The sequence below is a fragment of the Schistocerca americana genome, chromosome 6, assembly GCF_021461395.2.
Source record: "Schistocerca americana isolate TAMUIC-IGC-003095 chromosome 6, iqSchAmer2.1, whole genome shotgun sequence".
NCBI classification, from domain to species: domain Eukaryota; kingdom Metazoa; phylum Arthropoda; class Insecta; order Orthoptera; family Acrididae; genus Schistocerca; species Schistocerca americana.
Window position 1 is genome coordinate 463,886,886 of NC_060124.1, and position 15,801 is coordinate 463,902,686.

The window sequence follows — 15,801 nt, forward strand, 5'->3', positions numbered from 1 at the left end:
CCGGCCAGCCCAAACTACTAAGAATAGAAATTTGTAGAGTTTGTTGATCTTACACCGCAAGTGTCGTTTAAGAAGGGATTTTTCGATATTCCATCCCTAAGGGGGTGAAATGGGGGATGAAAGGCTTTGTGAAAGTACATCACTATTACGGCAATTTTGAAGCTGGAACTGCGAAAAGTAGTAATAAATACATGCGTATTTCAGCATTTTTGGAAATTCAGTTACCAAAGGACTAAAATAGCGGGTAGGAGTTTATTAAATCTTTGTTAAAGTACTGCTGACGCACCTTTAAGGATATATCTATGAAAATTTGTATTTGTCTTCTCGGATGGAAACAGATGTTTCTTGTTTAAGTGTTTTTTGGAACTTCAGCCCCCAAAGGGGTGAAATACAGCCTGACTGATTCACTGACTCATCATTGCCCAGCCCACACCGCTAGCGGTAGGAACTTGAAATACTGAGAGGGTGTTAATCTTATACTACAGAAATCGTTTAGTAAGGGATTGTTGGAAATTTCCTCCGTATGAGAAGTAGGGGATAGAAAGGTTTTTTGAAAGTATCTCTCTATTAACTCAATTTTGAAGCTAGAAGTACGAAAAGTGGTATTTGGTTTATCGGTCAGAAATAACAGAAGAATACGTGCAAAGCACTTCTGGAAATTCAGCCACTAAGGGGGTAAAACAGTGGGTGAAATTTCCTTGAAAGTAAATCATTATTAAAGTACCACTAAAGGGTTTTTAAAGCTTCATCTATGAAAATTAGTGTTTGATCTCTCGGTTACAAATAAAAAATACGTGTTTTAGTGTTTTTGTAAATTCGATCCTAGAGGGGTGTAATGGGGATGAAAATTGTATGAAAATATTTCGTTATTTTAAAATATTTTGGAAGCAAAATCTTATGAAAATTTGTATTTGTCTTCTAAAGAAATGTTAGGGGATGAAAGTTTCTATAGAAATATCACCAGAGGAACACACAAGGCAGGATTACTCCAGCTACGGGAATTGCTTTTTGGTGTGAAGTACGTTCTGAAAATACCATGCTTCTGTGCTCTTAAATAGCGTAAAAAGTTTAGAAGGTGTTCAGATTTGTGGCGAACATACTAATTCGATCAAAGAAAAAAAGATCTGTGCAGACCATACTGTCTACCCGAGTGAAGCAACGGGCGCTTCCGTAAAGCTGGGATCTTACAGCACGCCTATCGATAATTCCGTTGCGAGAAAAACCTTAAGCCGTCGGCACACGGGCCGTGCTGTCGAACGTTAACGTTGAGCGTGCCGTGTTCAACGTGCTGCTGAACGCTCAGGAACGATGCGACTTGTGCATACGGTACGTGGGCCCCAACGTGGTATACGGGATCGCAACGCACTCCAGCGGCAGTTGAGGGATATTTCTAGTTCGTAAATCACATTGTTTACTCATCGGGCGCGCGTAAAATTCCCACGTTAGCTCCATTAAAACGCACGTTTCCTCCATCGTCCACGAAAAGGAAAATACCATGTCCACTCAATAAGGACACAGGCTTATAAAAGTGCCATTACAAATAGTGCGGAACAAATTTGGAATACTTCTCCGCTTAAGATAAACATTATTTCGTCTTAAGATAAACATCATTTCGTCATTCCTACATTTTAGTAAAGCCCCAAGGTCAGCCTTACTTGATCACTGTTCCTGACCAGCAGCAGAATCTTTGCAACATGTGAATTACGAAGCGTAAAAGAAAAAGGAGCAAAATATCTTTATTCAAGTAGCGCAAGCTGTCAAGTAGAAAAAGTCAATCGAACAAAGTCACCCATCAACAAAAAAAGGTGTACTTATATTTACATAACATCAAATATTATAGTATATACTTATATTAAACTAATAATAAAGTATCAGAACCTAATAAAACGCGAATGTTAGGAAAAAAATTTGGAAGTGTGAACACGTGAACCACCGCCCAAATAAACAACGTAATACAGGTCAGTGACGCTACGCTTTACACTGAACCAACAACACACCCTTTGCAACTAATCATAGTATCCTAACCCTTGCTGAAAACCTTAATTGTATATATGTTACTAATTGCAATATAATTATAACAAATTGTACCAAGAACAATGAGTTTTGGTTGGATCTTCAGTGTGTCGCTGCCTTCAAATAGCCTACTCTCATAATAAGCAAGTTACAATAATTCTTTTGCCACGAATATGACGTTTCTCATTATTGTATTGGAACGAATCACACAGTTAACAACGGGTTTTCCAGTGATTCTCAATTTGCTGGTGCTCAGAGACGGCAAATATACATACAGGCTTGAAATGAATGCCAATATGGCACCTCACAACTCTATACTGAAGGGAGACGGCGTGCGTGTGACGTAGGTGGCGTTGTGGCATCTCATTGGTCAACGCTCAGACGCACGCTCAGAATACCTGACATGCCAGATATTGCTCTGCACGTTCGGAAAGACTCCCCAACGTGCTATTCCACGCTATGACGTCAGAAACTCGGCACGCTCAACGCTCGGATGCACGGTCCGTGTGCCGACGGCTTTAGAAACGTACTCCTTAAGTGCAGACAAGGGCGGATCCAGGATCTCGGCCAGGGAGGCGCAAATTTTTTGGTACCTGCCTTCCAAAAAATTAATTCCAAATAAAACCATTAATACTCTATGTGAAGTGCGTGCGCGCACACACACACACACACACACACACACACACACACACACACACACATATATATATATATATATATATATATATATTCTGTTTTTAGTTTAAGTGTGTTAAGTGTGTTTAATGAAATAACTTACTGCATTACCTAAAAAATATTCTTCAAATACGACGCGTGCACTTGAAAAACTCTGTGATTGTCTGCTAATGTAAAATAATCTATAAAAATGCTAATGTTCATTTGTTTCCATTCTTAAATCTTCGAAATAAGTTCACCAATTGCTTTCATTTGACAGAATGTTGCCATCGAATTCGCGCATGTGTTTATACGCAGCAACGACGATATGACTGCGAAAAGATATAATAGGGTATTTGACTGTGTTCAGGAAATCATCTTATATTGTTAATTACGTCATTTTATCCTCATAATACGCTGTTTTTCCTCATGAATCATGAATGTAAATATTAACAATAAGAAAAGATCGGTCACGCACCAGAGGGGGGGGGGGCAAATTTCCCCCTTTTGCCCCCCCCCTCTCTCCCCTCTCTTTGGATCCGCCCCTGAGATGACTGATACAGTGGTTCCCAATGTGTAGCAGCTCTAAAACATGTAGCCTGAACTGACGCCAGAAATCAGCTGGTTCCGTAGGGGCCCTTTCTCCGCCCCGCCCATCTTCGATCGACCTGCCCCCTCGGGACGCGGGTACCGACTGACTCTCGCGAGTCAGTGGAATCCCGCTGCGCGAAGCCTTTGGAGTGCAGAGCGCCGCGCCTCATCCCACGCTTCCCGTCTCCTTGCCGCAGGGGTGTCCGCTCCGCGTCGCGCGTCTTGTGCGCGCTGCAGCCCGCACAGTGGTCGACCTCGGGCGGCGGCGGTCGATAGCGGCGGTCGACTGCGCGCATGCGCGGCGAGGCCGCGGCCGCCATGGGCTGGCGCTGCTACTGCTGCGCTGACGGCGGCACGTGCTCCGGCGCGGCCAGCCCAGCCGCCGACGGGGACGGCGACGACGCCGAGTCGACGCGGCCGCTGCACAGTGGCACCGCGGACGCGCCGCCGGCCAGGGGCTGCAAGTCTGTCTTCTACTGCTGCGAGGGCACCTGCTCCACAGGCTGCGCCCACGCCGCCGCCGCTGACGCCGCCAAGAGCGACGCGCCGCCGGCCATGCGCGGCCACATCGTGCTGGGCACCCCTGTCGACGTAGCGGAGGACGCGGCGCGGCACTTCGAGCTCCTGGCGCAGTTTCCAGAAGATGTGCAGATCTCCAGGCCGGTATGTCAGCTCCGCGTACTTCCATACGAACAGACGCTACCTCACTGCAGTGTCATTGTCAAAACATTCCACTACGAATAAAAGTTCGTTGACTTCCCTAGCCGGTGTCATTTTGGATAAAACAATTTTGTGTACCGAGCCGCGTCATTGTAAACTACTAAAAGAACTAAATTGCTGACGTTAAGACCGACTTGCTGCGGTCTTCTTCGCCGCACTCGGGAGGCCCGCAGGAAGTCTGTCGAAACTCGGCCAAATATCCATAATTATTTTATCCGCAATTCCACTAAGTATTTCTATGGCATCATAGACACCAACCGCCAGGAGATTGCAACGTCAACGCCACAACTCGTAAAAGTGTTTAGATTATTCGACTGGACAGCCATGTCAGGTGACTATATGGTCTAGCGTACTCCAGTAGTGTGTCAAATTCAGTGTCAACATGTTTTCGCCACCCTTACACTGGTGTTAGTTGTTCTTGTGCCTGTGAATCTTTTCCTGCTTGTTCATTTCTTCATGAAATATTGGTTAGACAAGACATTCTTTCCCCACCCACCTTTCCACATATCTCTCTCTCTCATATATATATATATATATATATAATCGTCGCAACCCCCCCTTCCTCCCTTCCCCCCCCCCCCCGAATAATATGCCGCTATAAAGAAGCAACATGTGAGAGAGTCTTACAACTTCACAGTACGAAGCAAACAAAACAAACATGCATTGTGCAATAGATAGACCTGTGGCTTTGACAGGTTGCCTTGAAGCAAACTGAATGGTCGTAGTTTTTTCGTGTTTATGCGCTTTATATTTAACACCACCTTTTGAATTTTGGTATTATTATTATAATTATTATTCCAGAATGAGATTTTCACTCTGTAGTGGAGTGTGCGCTGATATGAAACTTCCTGGCAGATTAAAACTGTGTGCCGGACCGAGACTCGAACTCGGGACCTTTGCCTTTCGCGGGCAGGTGTTTTTTTTTTTTCTAATCTCATTTTGTTCTATATTGTTCGTTGACTTTGTTCGTGGCGGACGTCCTATAACACTTGCTCTGGTTGTTCGTTGATCCGTTCACTCAGTTTTTTATTACAGAGGGTAGCTAAACCCTCTGATCGAACACGCTACCGTGCCGGCTTTCTATTATTATTATTATTATTATTATTATTCTGATGCTGGCTACTTAACAGTCGAAACCGATGAACTTTGTCGTATTTAGTGCGATAATAGTAATTTTAATAAAAGTATGTTTTTATTTAAACCTCTCTTGCTGCGTAAGTCAATTGTTAGTCCAGTATACGTTTCAGTGGCCGGCATAATCCTTCTAAGTTCGAAGATTACCCATTTACATTCCTGGTATTTGTAAGTAGCATAGACGCCTTTTCTCAGCAGTAGGCCAAGTGGAAAACAAATTCGCACTCAACCTCTTAAGTGCGAGAAGACGAGTGTTCTGCCCGCTAATACTAGGAACGTAAATTCCTGATTGTCTACCAGAAGAGTGCGATGTCAACTATGTAACTGCGTAATGGAGTAATAAGCTAGTAAATGACGCAGAAAACTGTTTCATTTGTAATTAATCGTCGTAGCCATCACGATGTCTTCCTTTATCAAGGTGCCGTGCAACTTTTAAGCACCTTGCTTCAACAATGAATCGCTTCGGATTACGGGGTAGGGAGAAGGCAGTGTTTTGACGTTATTACGTGAGTAGTAAGAAAAAAAATGCAGAGGACAACGCAGGTTTGTGATTCATATTGTGTTTTAAATACTGTGATATCTTTCCATTTGTGTACATATCCTGGAACGAATAAATGGTAGGCTTTTGATGTCTTGAAAGTATATGCGGCTCCTTTTAGTATTCTTTCAAGTTCCAGTTCTTTTTATAGCTATTTTCTTAGACGGAGTCTAAATCCCAACTTTTGTATGATAGAACAACCATCTTAGCCTCTCATCCACAGAGCATTACTGGAGAGTGCAACGTGACGTGTCGTTGACATTCCATTTTGGTCATTGTGCATCGATCGTTAAACATTTCTACACATCTATCTGTCTAGCATTTAAAAAAAAAAAAGATGTCCGGCAAACCTCGTTGCTTCAGACATTGAAAATGTTTCCCCTACCATCCGCACCCGTCCGGATAGCCGGAAGCGTTAACGCGCCGCTTCCGGGAGTCTGTGAGGTGAGTCTGACCTGGATCGAATCCTCCTCACGAATTAACGACGAGGATTGGTGAGCCGGGGACAGCCTGGATGTACTTTCTAAGCGGTTTCCTTCGTTGATACGAACATAGCGCCTCAGGTATACGATTAAAACATTTAGAAACTTTTTTCACACTTGCACATGAGATTTACTGTAGACACAGACAAGTGGGATACATAGATTTCGTCCTGGAAGGCAATTGGGAGACGTATAACCATACATATTCAGTCTCTAAACTCCTAATCATCATCACTACGATCAGCCCACAATAAAAAATAAACGTCCTTGCACACTGCCAGTTTCCAGTTGTAACAGGTTACGTAACTGCCCGAAGCATCACAGGTAAACTCGTCACTGGTGCATATCATTCGTCACGTGCAAGCTTACCATACAACACACTTCACTGCGTTTCGAATTACAAGTTCAGCCATGGAACTGAAGCTTTGTTTATAGTCTTAAAGCTTACTTGGTGTGACGTAACTGTATCATGGCAGTCATTCCCTCAATCATTTTCTTCCGTCTTCCTTCTCCGTTACTCGTTACGGCGACAGGTTCTAAACTAGTTTTTCCTGTTTATCGCAAGGCGTTCTTGTTTTACAGTACACGGAATTAGGTTAGGAAAGTAACGTCGTCATGTCCCCCCTCTGTTATTAGAACTCTCTTTCTAATTTTACTCTAATGAATAGTGTAAACTGCTTACTGGGATTCGGTGGGTATGTCATTTTGTAATAAAGTTGTATTAAGTTTTCTAATATAATGGTTGGTCGCGGTTTCATTTTGGTTTAAGCACCAGCTCAGGTAAATGATGGCAAATATTTTAACGTACAGCGTAACGTTGTTGGTAACTTGGCGTAAAGATATTATGGCCAATATTTTTGGATTGTTTCAGTTACTGGACGAATTTTAAATCAGTCATTACAACATGAAAATTAATATTTTTATTACCAAAAGCGTTTCGTTTTATTGAAATAAAACTTCATCACTGGTCTGTAATGAAATATATATTTATATCCTGATTTGCTTTCTAAATCGAGAAACAGTTAGTTCCAAAATTATTTGATTTTTACTTGCGATATTTTATACTTGGTCTTCGCTCCCATCAGGGAATGCCGTCTCCTTTCACGTTTGTGAAGTCGTCCATCGTTTATTGGAAAGACGGATTTAAAATACCTTCGGTAATTAGAAAAACAACTACGGAAAATACGGCCGCACGAATGGAGAATTTAATAAGGCCTTCTCATACATTGTTTCAGTATCTGCCTTTGATCTGAACTGCCATAACTTGGACGCGTACTCGAACACGGCCTAACAGTGACCAAGCAACGCCCCCCCCCCTCTCCTCTCTCTCTCTCTCTCTCTCTCTCTCTCTCTCTCTCTCTCTCTGCTCTCATTAGTTGAGTGGTCAGCGCGGCGGCGGAATGCCACGCTAAGGGGCCCTGGTTCGACTCCCGGCTGGGGCAGGAGATTTTCTCCGCTCAGGGACTCCGAACTTCCCCGAATGGGGGACTCCCGGCTCACAATGCCGTACGCTGATTTCCATTTCTCTCTCTCTCTCTCTCTCTCTCTCTCTCTCGTGTGTGAAGAAAAAAGAATTAGTTTATCATTTTCAATTGATACGCCAGTAGGGCTTCTAAATGTTATCTTGTCTGTGTCGGTCTGCATCTATTTGTGTAACAAAGCGTACAGAAATATACTCAGATAGAAAAACGCAATTTTGTTGCAAATCCCAGCGCTTTTCTGTAAAAATCTTTCTCATTTAGTGGAAGAGAGTTCAAGTCGAGGCAGTCACGATCGAGGAACGTAACCGCTCTCCTTAATTACCATACTTCAATAGTTTGTGGGCTCCCACAAATAAACAGTTTATGTAACGGAAGTTATTGTATTTGGTAAATATACACTAGGCTCGAAATGTTGAGATTTCATAAATATTTGATCTAAGTATTTCTCAAGATAACCCTATGTAAACGTTACGAAAATTGCCTCTAACACATGACTGTGTACTTGAAATGTGTTTATTGCTAACGGCTAACGTTTCTCCTTTCATCCTTATTTTTACTGTGAAGAGGCTCACCTGTCCAGTTGGGATCTACGGCTCGATGCAGACATGGTGTAGAGCGCAACTTGACAATTCTAACAAGGGAACCTCCCCATCGCACCCCCCTCAGAATTAGTTATAAGTTGGTACAGTGGATAGGCCTTGAAAAACTGAACACAGATCAATCGAGAAAACAGGAAGAAGTTGTGTGGAACTATGAAAAAAATAAGCAAAATATACAAACTGAGTAGTCCATGTACAAGATAAACAACAAGGAAAATGTGAGCTCAGGAGCGCCGTGGTCCCGTGGTTAGCGTGAGCAGCTGCGGAACGAGAGGTCCTTCGTTCAAGTCTTCCCTCGAGTGAAAAGTTTACTTTCTTTATTTTCGCATAGTTATGATCTGTCCATTCGTTCATTGACGTCTCTGTTCACAGTAATAAGTTTAGTGTCTGTGTTTTGCGACCGCACCGCAAAACCGTGCGATTAGTAGACGAAAGGACGTGCCCCTCCAATGGGGAACCGAAAACATTTGATCGCAAGGTCATGGGTCGACCGATTCCTCCACGGGAAAACACGTCTGATATATTCTATACGACACTGGTGACGGCCTGTGCGTCACATGACAGGAATATGTCGTCGACCCACCTAACTTGTACACTTGGCGAATGGGTAAAAGGATTCTTCTACCTTGCCCGATTTAGGTTTTCTTGTGGATGTGATAATCACTCCCCAAAAAGTGATGAAAACGTAAGAGTTTGTCACGTAAACTGAAAATAAAAAATTAAAATTTTCACTCGAGGGAAGACTTGAACCAAGGACCTCTACTACCGCAGCTGCTCACGCTAACTAGTGGACCACGGCGCTTGAGTTCAGCGGCCCCTGCATGTTGCCTATATTGTACATGGACTACTCAGTTTATATATTTTGCTTATTTTTTCATAGTTCCGCATAACTTCTTCCTGTTTTCTCGATTGATCTGTGTTCAGTTTTTCAAGGCCTATCCACTGTGCCAACTTATAACTAAATCTGAGGGGGGTGCGATGGGGAGGTTCCCTTGTAAGGTACAGTTTCTTCTAGGTGAAGCTCATCAGAAATAGCCACGGAGCCGACCCGGATCCGACCTCATACGTCTGTCTTCCGAGACACCTAGAAAGCAGCTAAAATATGTCATTAATTACGGAGTCACTGTGTTGCTACACGGTTTTTCGCTTATAAAGGTATAATGTCGCAACTTCTGTGTAAAAGCAGGAAGTACAGACGCCACCTCTATCGTGTGACCTGGGCTGCAATATGTCGGTTTTTGCAAGGTTAAACGCTACCTCACTCCAGACTGTGGGAACTTCGGAACAGTAGATCGAGTAACAACACATTCGTTCACTATTCAAGCGCACAATAAATGCCGAAAATATAGTGGATAAGCAGCAAAAAATGCTTCTAACTACAGTTAAACTTCGTTTAAGCACTGACGTAATAATAAAGGATGTCTTAAAATAATTTATCCGAGTTCAAGAGACCATATATTCTACATGAATGAATTTAGAAACTTGGGGTGGATTTAACTTCGGTATCGAAATTAAAATTTTACGAGGGTCACTCCAAAAGAAATGCAAATTATTTTTGTAAAAATACAGTTTTCATTCTGCATGTGTGAAAGTTTTACAGTGTGTAGATACATCCTTCCCGCTTGTTTTCAAACTTACAATTAGTTCAATATCTTCCCGTGAGTGGCGCCATCACTGCATGTCTTCAAGATTGCTGATACACTTGACATTCGTCAGAAGCAACGTGCTGTCATAAAATTCCTGTGCTGTGAAAACGAGACAGTGGGAAGCATGCACAAGAGGTTGAAAAAGGTGTATGGAGATGCTGCTGTCGATCGCAGTACAGTTAGTCGGTGAGCAAGCGGGTTGCGTGATGAAAACGGGGACGGCAATATTGAGGATTGTCCTCGCACCGTCCGCAGCTCGTGGTCGTGCGGTAGCGTTCTCGCTTCCCACGCCCGGGTTCCCGGGTTCGATTCCCGGCGGGGTCAGGGATTTTCTCTGCCTCGTGATGACTGGGTGTTGTGTGATGTCCTTAGGTTAGTTAGGTTTAAGTAGTTCTAAGTTCTAGGGGACTGATGACCATAGATGTTAAGTCCCATAGTGCTCAGAGCCATTTGTCCTCGCAACGGCAGGCTTCGCGCAACGGAAGGCTTCGTACTGCACACACTCCAGACAATGTGCAGAGAGCTAACGAACTGGTGACTGCTGACAGACGCATCACAGTGAACGAATTGTCACGCTACGATGGGATAGGGGAAGGAAGTGTTTGCAGAATACTGAAAGTGTTGGCGTTAAAAAGGTTTGTGCCAGGTGGGTTCCCAGGATGTTGACAGTGGCTCACAAAGAAACAAGAAAAAGGTTTGCAGCGAACTTTTGGAGCAGTACGAGAATGGTTGAGATGAATTTCTTGAAAGATTTGTGACAGGTGATGAAACATGGCTCCTTTATTTTTCACTAGAGACGAAGAGGCAATCAGAGGAGTGGCATCATGTAAATTCACCGAAGAAAAAAAAATTCAAAACTACACCTTCTGCTGGAAAAGTTATGGCTCCGGTGTTTTTCGATTCCGACGTACTCTTGCATGAGGACATCATGCCAGGTGGAACCACCATAAATTCTGATGCATATGTTACGACACTGAAGAAACTTAAAGCTCGACTGAGTAGTGTTCGACCACATCGGCAAAAGCAGAATGTGTTACTGTTGCACGACAGCGCACGGCCACATGTCAGTCCAAAAACCATGGAAGCGATCACAAAACTCGGATGGACAACACTGAAACATCCGCCTTACAGTCATGACCTGGCTCCATGTGACTATCATCTCTTTGGGAAACTGAAAGACTCCCTTCGTGGAACAAGGTTTGAAGATGATGACTCTCTTGTGCACGCTGCCAAACAGGGGCTCCAACAGGTTGGTCCAGAATTTTACCATGCAGATATACAGGCGCTGGTTCCAAGATGGCGTAAGGCAGTTGAGAGGGATGGAAATTATGTGGAGATATGAAAATATTGTTACTAAAGGATGTATCTACACACTGTAAAAGCTTTCAAACATGGATTTAAAAAAATGCGCATTTTTTTTTTTTTTTTTTTTTTTTTTTTTTTGGAGTGACCCTCACTCTGACGCCAGCAGGAAGTTACCGGTCTGTGGGGTTGCTTCTAGGGGCCTTCCTGGGGCAGCTAACTAACTCGCTAGCTCATTGCCCAATGTTTGCCGTGTCGAAATAATAAAACAGTAAGAAAAGCTGTGCGTTCTCTGTTTCAGCAGGCATAATTCAGTTACAGCAGTGCGGCGTGACTTCGGTCGAGAGTAAGGCACTGCACCTCAAGACATTCGACGATGGACAAACAGTTTCAAGACACTACTTGTTGTCACACATGTGCGCTCGTTCAAGGTGTAGAAAGCATTCAGTTGTTTGGTATGTAGTCGACTAAAGCCTACTCGTCATACCAGCCAATAATTTGCTATTCCTAGTGTACCTGTCTGGGATACTTCTGGACGACATTTGTCTTTCAAATCATACAGCTTTAAGCTGTTAAAAGTCACTACTTGTTGTCACACATGTGCGCTCGTTCAAGGTGTAGAAAGCATTCAGTTGTTTGGTATGTAGTCGACTAAAGCCTACTCGTCATACCAGCCAATAATTTGCTATTCCTAGTGTACCTGTCTGGGATACTTCTGGACGACATTTGTCTTTCAAATCATACAGCTTTAAGCTGTTAAAAGTCACTACTTGTTGTCACACATGTGCGCTCGTTCAAGGTGTAGAAAGCATTCAGTTGTTTGGTATGTAGTCGACTAAAGCCTACTCGTCATACCAGCCAATAATTTGCTATTCCTAGTGTACCTGTCTGGGATACTTCTGGACGACATTTGTCTTTCAAATCATACAGCTTTAAGCTGTTAAAAGTCACTACTTGTTGTCACACATGTGCGCTCGTTCAAGGTGTAGAAAGCATTCAGTTGTTTGGTATGTAGTCGACTAAAGCCTACTCGTCATACCAGCCAATAATTTGCTATTCCTAGTGTACCTGTCTGGGATACTTCTGGACGACATTTGTCTTTCAAATCATACAGCTTTAAGCTGTTAAAAGTCACTACTTGTTGTCACACATGTGCGCTCGTTCAAGGTGTAGAAAGCATTCAGTTGTTTGGTATGTAGTCGACTAAAGCCTACTCGTCATACCAGCCAATAATTTGCTATTCCTAGTGTACCTGTCTGGGATACTTCTGGACGACATTTGTCTTTCAAATCATACAGCTTTAAGCTGTTAAAAGTCACTACTTGTTGTCACACATGTGCGCTCGTTCAAGGTGTAGAAAGCATTCAGTTGTTTGGTATGTAGTCGACTAAAGCCTACTCGTCATACCAGCCAATAATTTGCTATTCCTAGTGTACCTGTCTGGGATACTTCTGGACGACATTTGTCTTTCAAATCATACAGCTTTAAGCTGTTAAAAGTCACTACTTGTTGTCACACATGTGCGCTCGTTCAAGGTGTAGAAAGCATTCAGTTGTTTGGTATGTAGTCGACTAAAGCCTACTCGTCATACCAGCCAATAATTTGCTATTCCTAGTGTACCTGTCTGGGATACTTCTGGACGACATTTGTCTTTCAAATCATACAGCTTTAAGCTGTTAAAAGTCACTACTTGTTGTCACACATGTGCGCTCGTTCAAGGTGTAGAAAGCATTCAGTTGTTTGGTATGTAGTCGACTAAAGCCTACTCGTCATACCAGCCAATAATTTGCTATTCCTAGTGTACCTGTCTGGGATACTTCTGGACGACATTTGTCTTTCAAATCATACAGCTTTAAGCTGTTAAAAGTCACTACTTGTTGTCACACATGTGCGCTCGTTCAAGGTGTAGAAAGCATTCAGTTGTTTGGTATGTAGTCGACTAAAGCCTACTCGTCATACCAGCCAATAATTTGCTATTCCTAGTGTACCTGTCTGGGATACTTCTGGACGACATTTGTCTTTCAAATCATACAGCTTTAAGCTGTTAAAAGTCACTACTTGTTGTCACACATGTGCGCTCGTTCAAGGTGTAGAAAGCATTCAGTTGTTTGGTATGTAGTCGACTAAAGCCTACTCGTCATACCAGCCAATAATTTGCTATTCCTAGTGTACCTGTCTGGGATACTTCTGGACGACATTTGTCTTTCAAATCATACAGCTTTAAGCTGTTAAAAGTCACTACTTGTTGTCACACATGTGCGCTCGTTCAAGGTGTAGAAAGCATTCAGTTGTTTGGTATGTAGTCGACTAAAGCCTACTCGTCATACCAGCCAATAATTTGCTATTCCTAGTGTACCTGTCTGGGATACTTCTGGACGACATTTGTCTTTCAAATCATACAGCTTTAAGCTGTTAAAAGTCACTACTTGTTGTCACACATGTGCGCTCGTTCAAGGTGTAGAAAGCATTCAGTTGTTTGGTATGTAGTCGACTAAAGCCTACTCGTCATACCAGCCAATAATTTGCTATTCCTAGTGTACCTGTCTGGGATACTTCTGGACGACATTTGTCTTTCAAATCATACAGCTTTAAGCTGTTAAAAGTCACTACTTGTTGTCACACATGTGCGCTCGTTCAAGGTGTAGAAAGCATTCAGTTGTTTGGTATGTAGTCGACTAAAGCCTACTCGTCATACCAGCCAATAATTTGCTATTCCTAGTGTACCTGTCTGGGATACTTCTGGACGACATTTGTCTTTCAAATCATACAGCTTTAAGCTGTTAAAAGTCACTACTTGTTGTCACACATGTGCGCTCGTTCAAGGTGTAGAAAGCATTCAGTTGTTTGGTATGTAGTCGACTAAAGCCTACTCGTCATACCAGCCAATAATTTGCTATTCCTAGTGTACCTGTCTGGGATACTTCTGGACGACATTTGTCTTTCAAATCATACAGCTTTAAGCTGTTAAAAGTCACTACTTGTTGTCACACATGTGCGCTCGTTCAAGGTGTAGAAAGCATTCAGTTGTTTGGTATGTAGTCGACTAAAGCCTACTCGTCATACCAGCCAATAATTTGCTATTCCTAGTGTACCTGTCTGGGATACTTCTGGACGACATTTGTCTTTCAAATCATACAGCTTTAAGCTGTTAAAAGTCACTACTTGTTGTCACACATGTGCGCTCGTTCAAGGTGTAGAAAGCATTCAGTTGTTTGGTATGTAGTCGACTAAAGCCTACTCGTCATACCAGCCAATAATTTGCTATTCCTAGTGTACCTGTCTGGGATACTTCTGGACGACATTTGTCTTTCAAATCATACAGCTTTAAGCTGTTAAAAGTCACTACTTGTTGTCACACATGTGCGCTCGTTCAAGGTGTAGAAAGCATTCAGTTGTTTGGTATGTAGTCGACTAAAGCCTACTCGTCATACCAGCCAATAATTTGCTATTCCTAGTGTACCTGTCTGGGATACTTCTGGACGACATTTGTCTTTCAAATCATACAGCTTTAAGCTGTTAAAAGTCACTACTTGTTGTCACACATGTGCGCTCGTTCAAGGTGTAGAAAGCATTCAGTTGTTTGGTATGTAGTCGACTAAAGCCTACTCGTCATACCAGCCAATAATTTGCTATTCCTAGTGTACCTGTCTGGGATACTTCTGGACGACATTTGTCTTTCAAATCATACAGCTTTAAGCTGTTAAAAGTCACTACTTGTTGTCACACATGTGCGCTCGTTCAAGGTGTAGAAAGCATTCAGTTGTTTGGTATGTAGTCGACTAAAGCCTACTCGTCATACCAGCCAATAATTTGCTATTCCTAGTGTACCTGTCTGGGATACTTCTGGACGACATTTGTCTTTCAAATCATACAGCTTTAAGCTGTTAAAAGTCACTACTTGTTGTCACACATGTGCGCTCGTTCAAGGTGTAGAAAGCATTCAGTTGTTTGGTATGTAGTCGACTAAAGCCTACTCGTCATACCAGCCAATAATTTGCTATTCCTAGTGTACCTGTCTGGGATACTTCTGGACGACATTTGTCTTTCAAATCATACAGCTTTAAGCTGTTAAAAGTCACTACTTGTTGTCACACATGTGCGCTCGTTCAAGGTGTAGAAAGCATTCAGTTGTTTGGTATGTAGTCGACTAAAGCCTACTCGTCATACCAGCCAATAATTTGCTATTCCTAGTGTACCTGTCTGGGATACTTCTGGACGACATTTGTCTTTCAAATCATACAGCTTTAAGCTGTTAAAAGTCACTACTTGTTGTCACACATGTGCGCTCGTTCAAGGTGTAGAAAGCATTCAGTTGTTTGGTATGTAGTCGACTAAAGCCTACTCGTCATACCAGCCAATAATTTGCTATTCCTAGTGTACCTGTCTGGGATACTTCTGGACGACATTTGTCTTTCAAATCATACAGCTTTAAGCTGTTAAAAGTCACTACTTGTTGTCACACATGTGCGCTCGTTCAAGGTGTAGAAAGCATTCAGTTGTTTGGTATGTAGTCGACTAAAGCCTACTCGTCATACCAGCCAATAATTTGCTATTCCTAGTGTACCTGTCTGGGATACTTCTGGACGACATTTGTCTTTCAAATCATACAGCTTTAAGCTGTTAAAAGTCACTACTTGTTGT

General features: G+C 42.7%; 1 protein-coding gene across 1 annotated transcript in view; it reads left to right on the forward strand.

The window, feature by feature from the left end:
* Positions 1–15,801, forward strand: part of LOC124619748 (galectin-6-like) — a 437,408-nt gene that overhangs the window by 195,062 nt on the left and 226,545 nt on the right. Inside the window, exon 2 of the mRNA XM_047146327.1 lies at positions 3,456–3,921. Within this exon, the coding sequence (XP_047002283.1) occupies positions 3,553–3,921 (369 nt within the window). The 5' untranslated portion in view covers positions 3,456–3,552. The remainder of the gene's footprint in view (positions 1–3,455; positions 3,922–15,801) is intronic.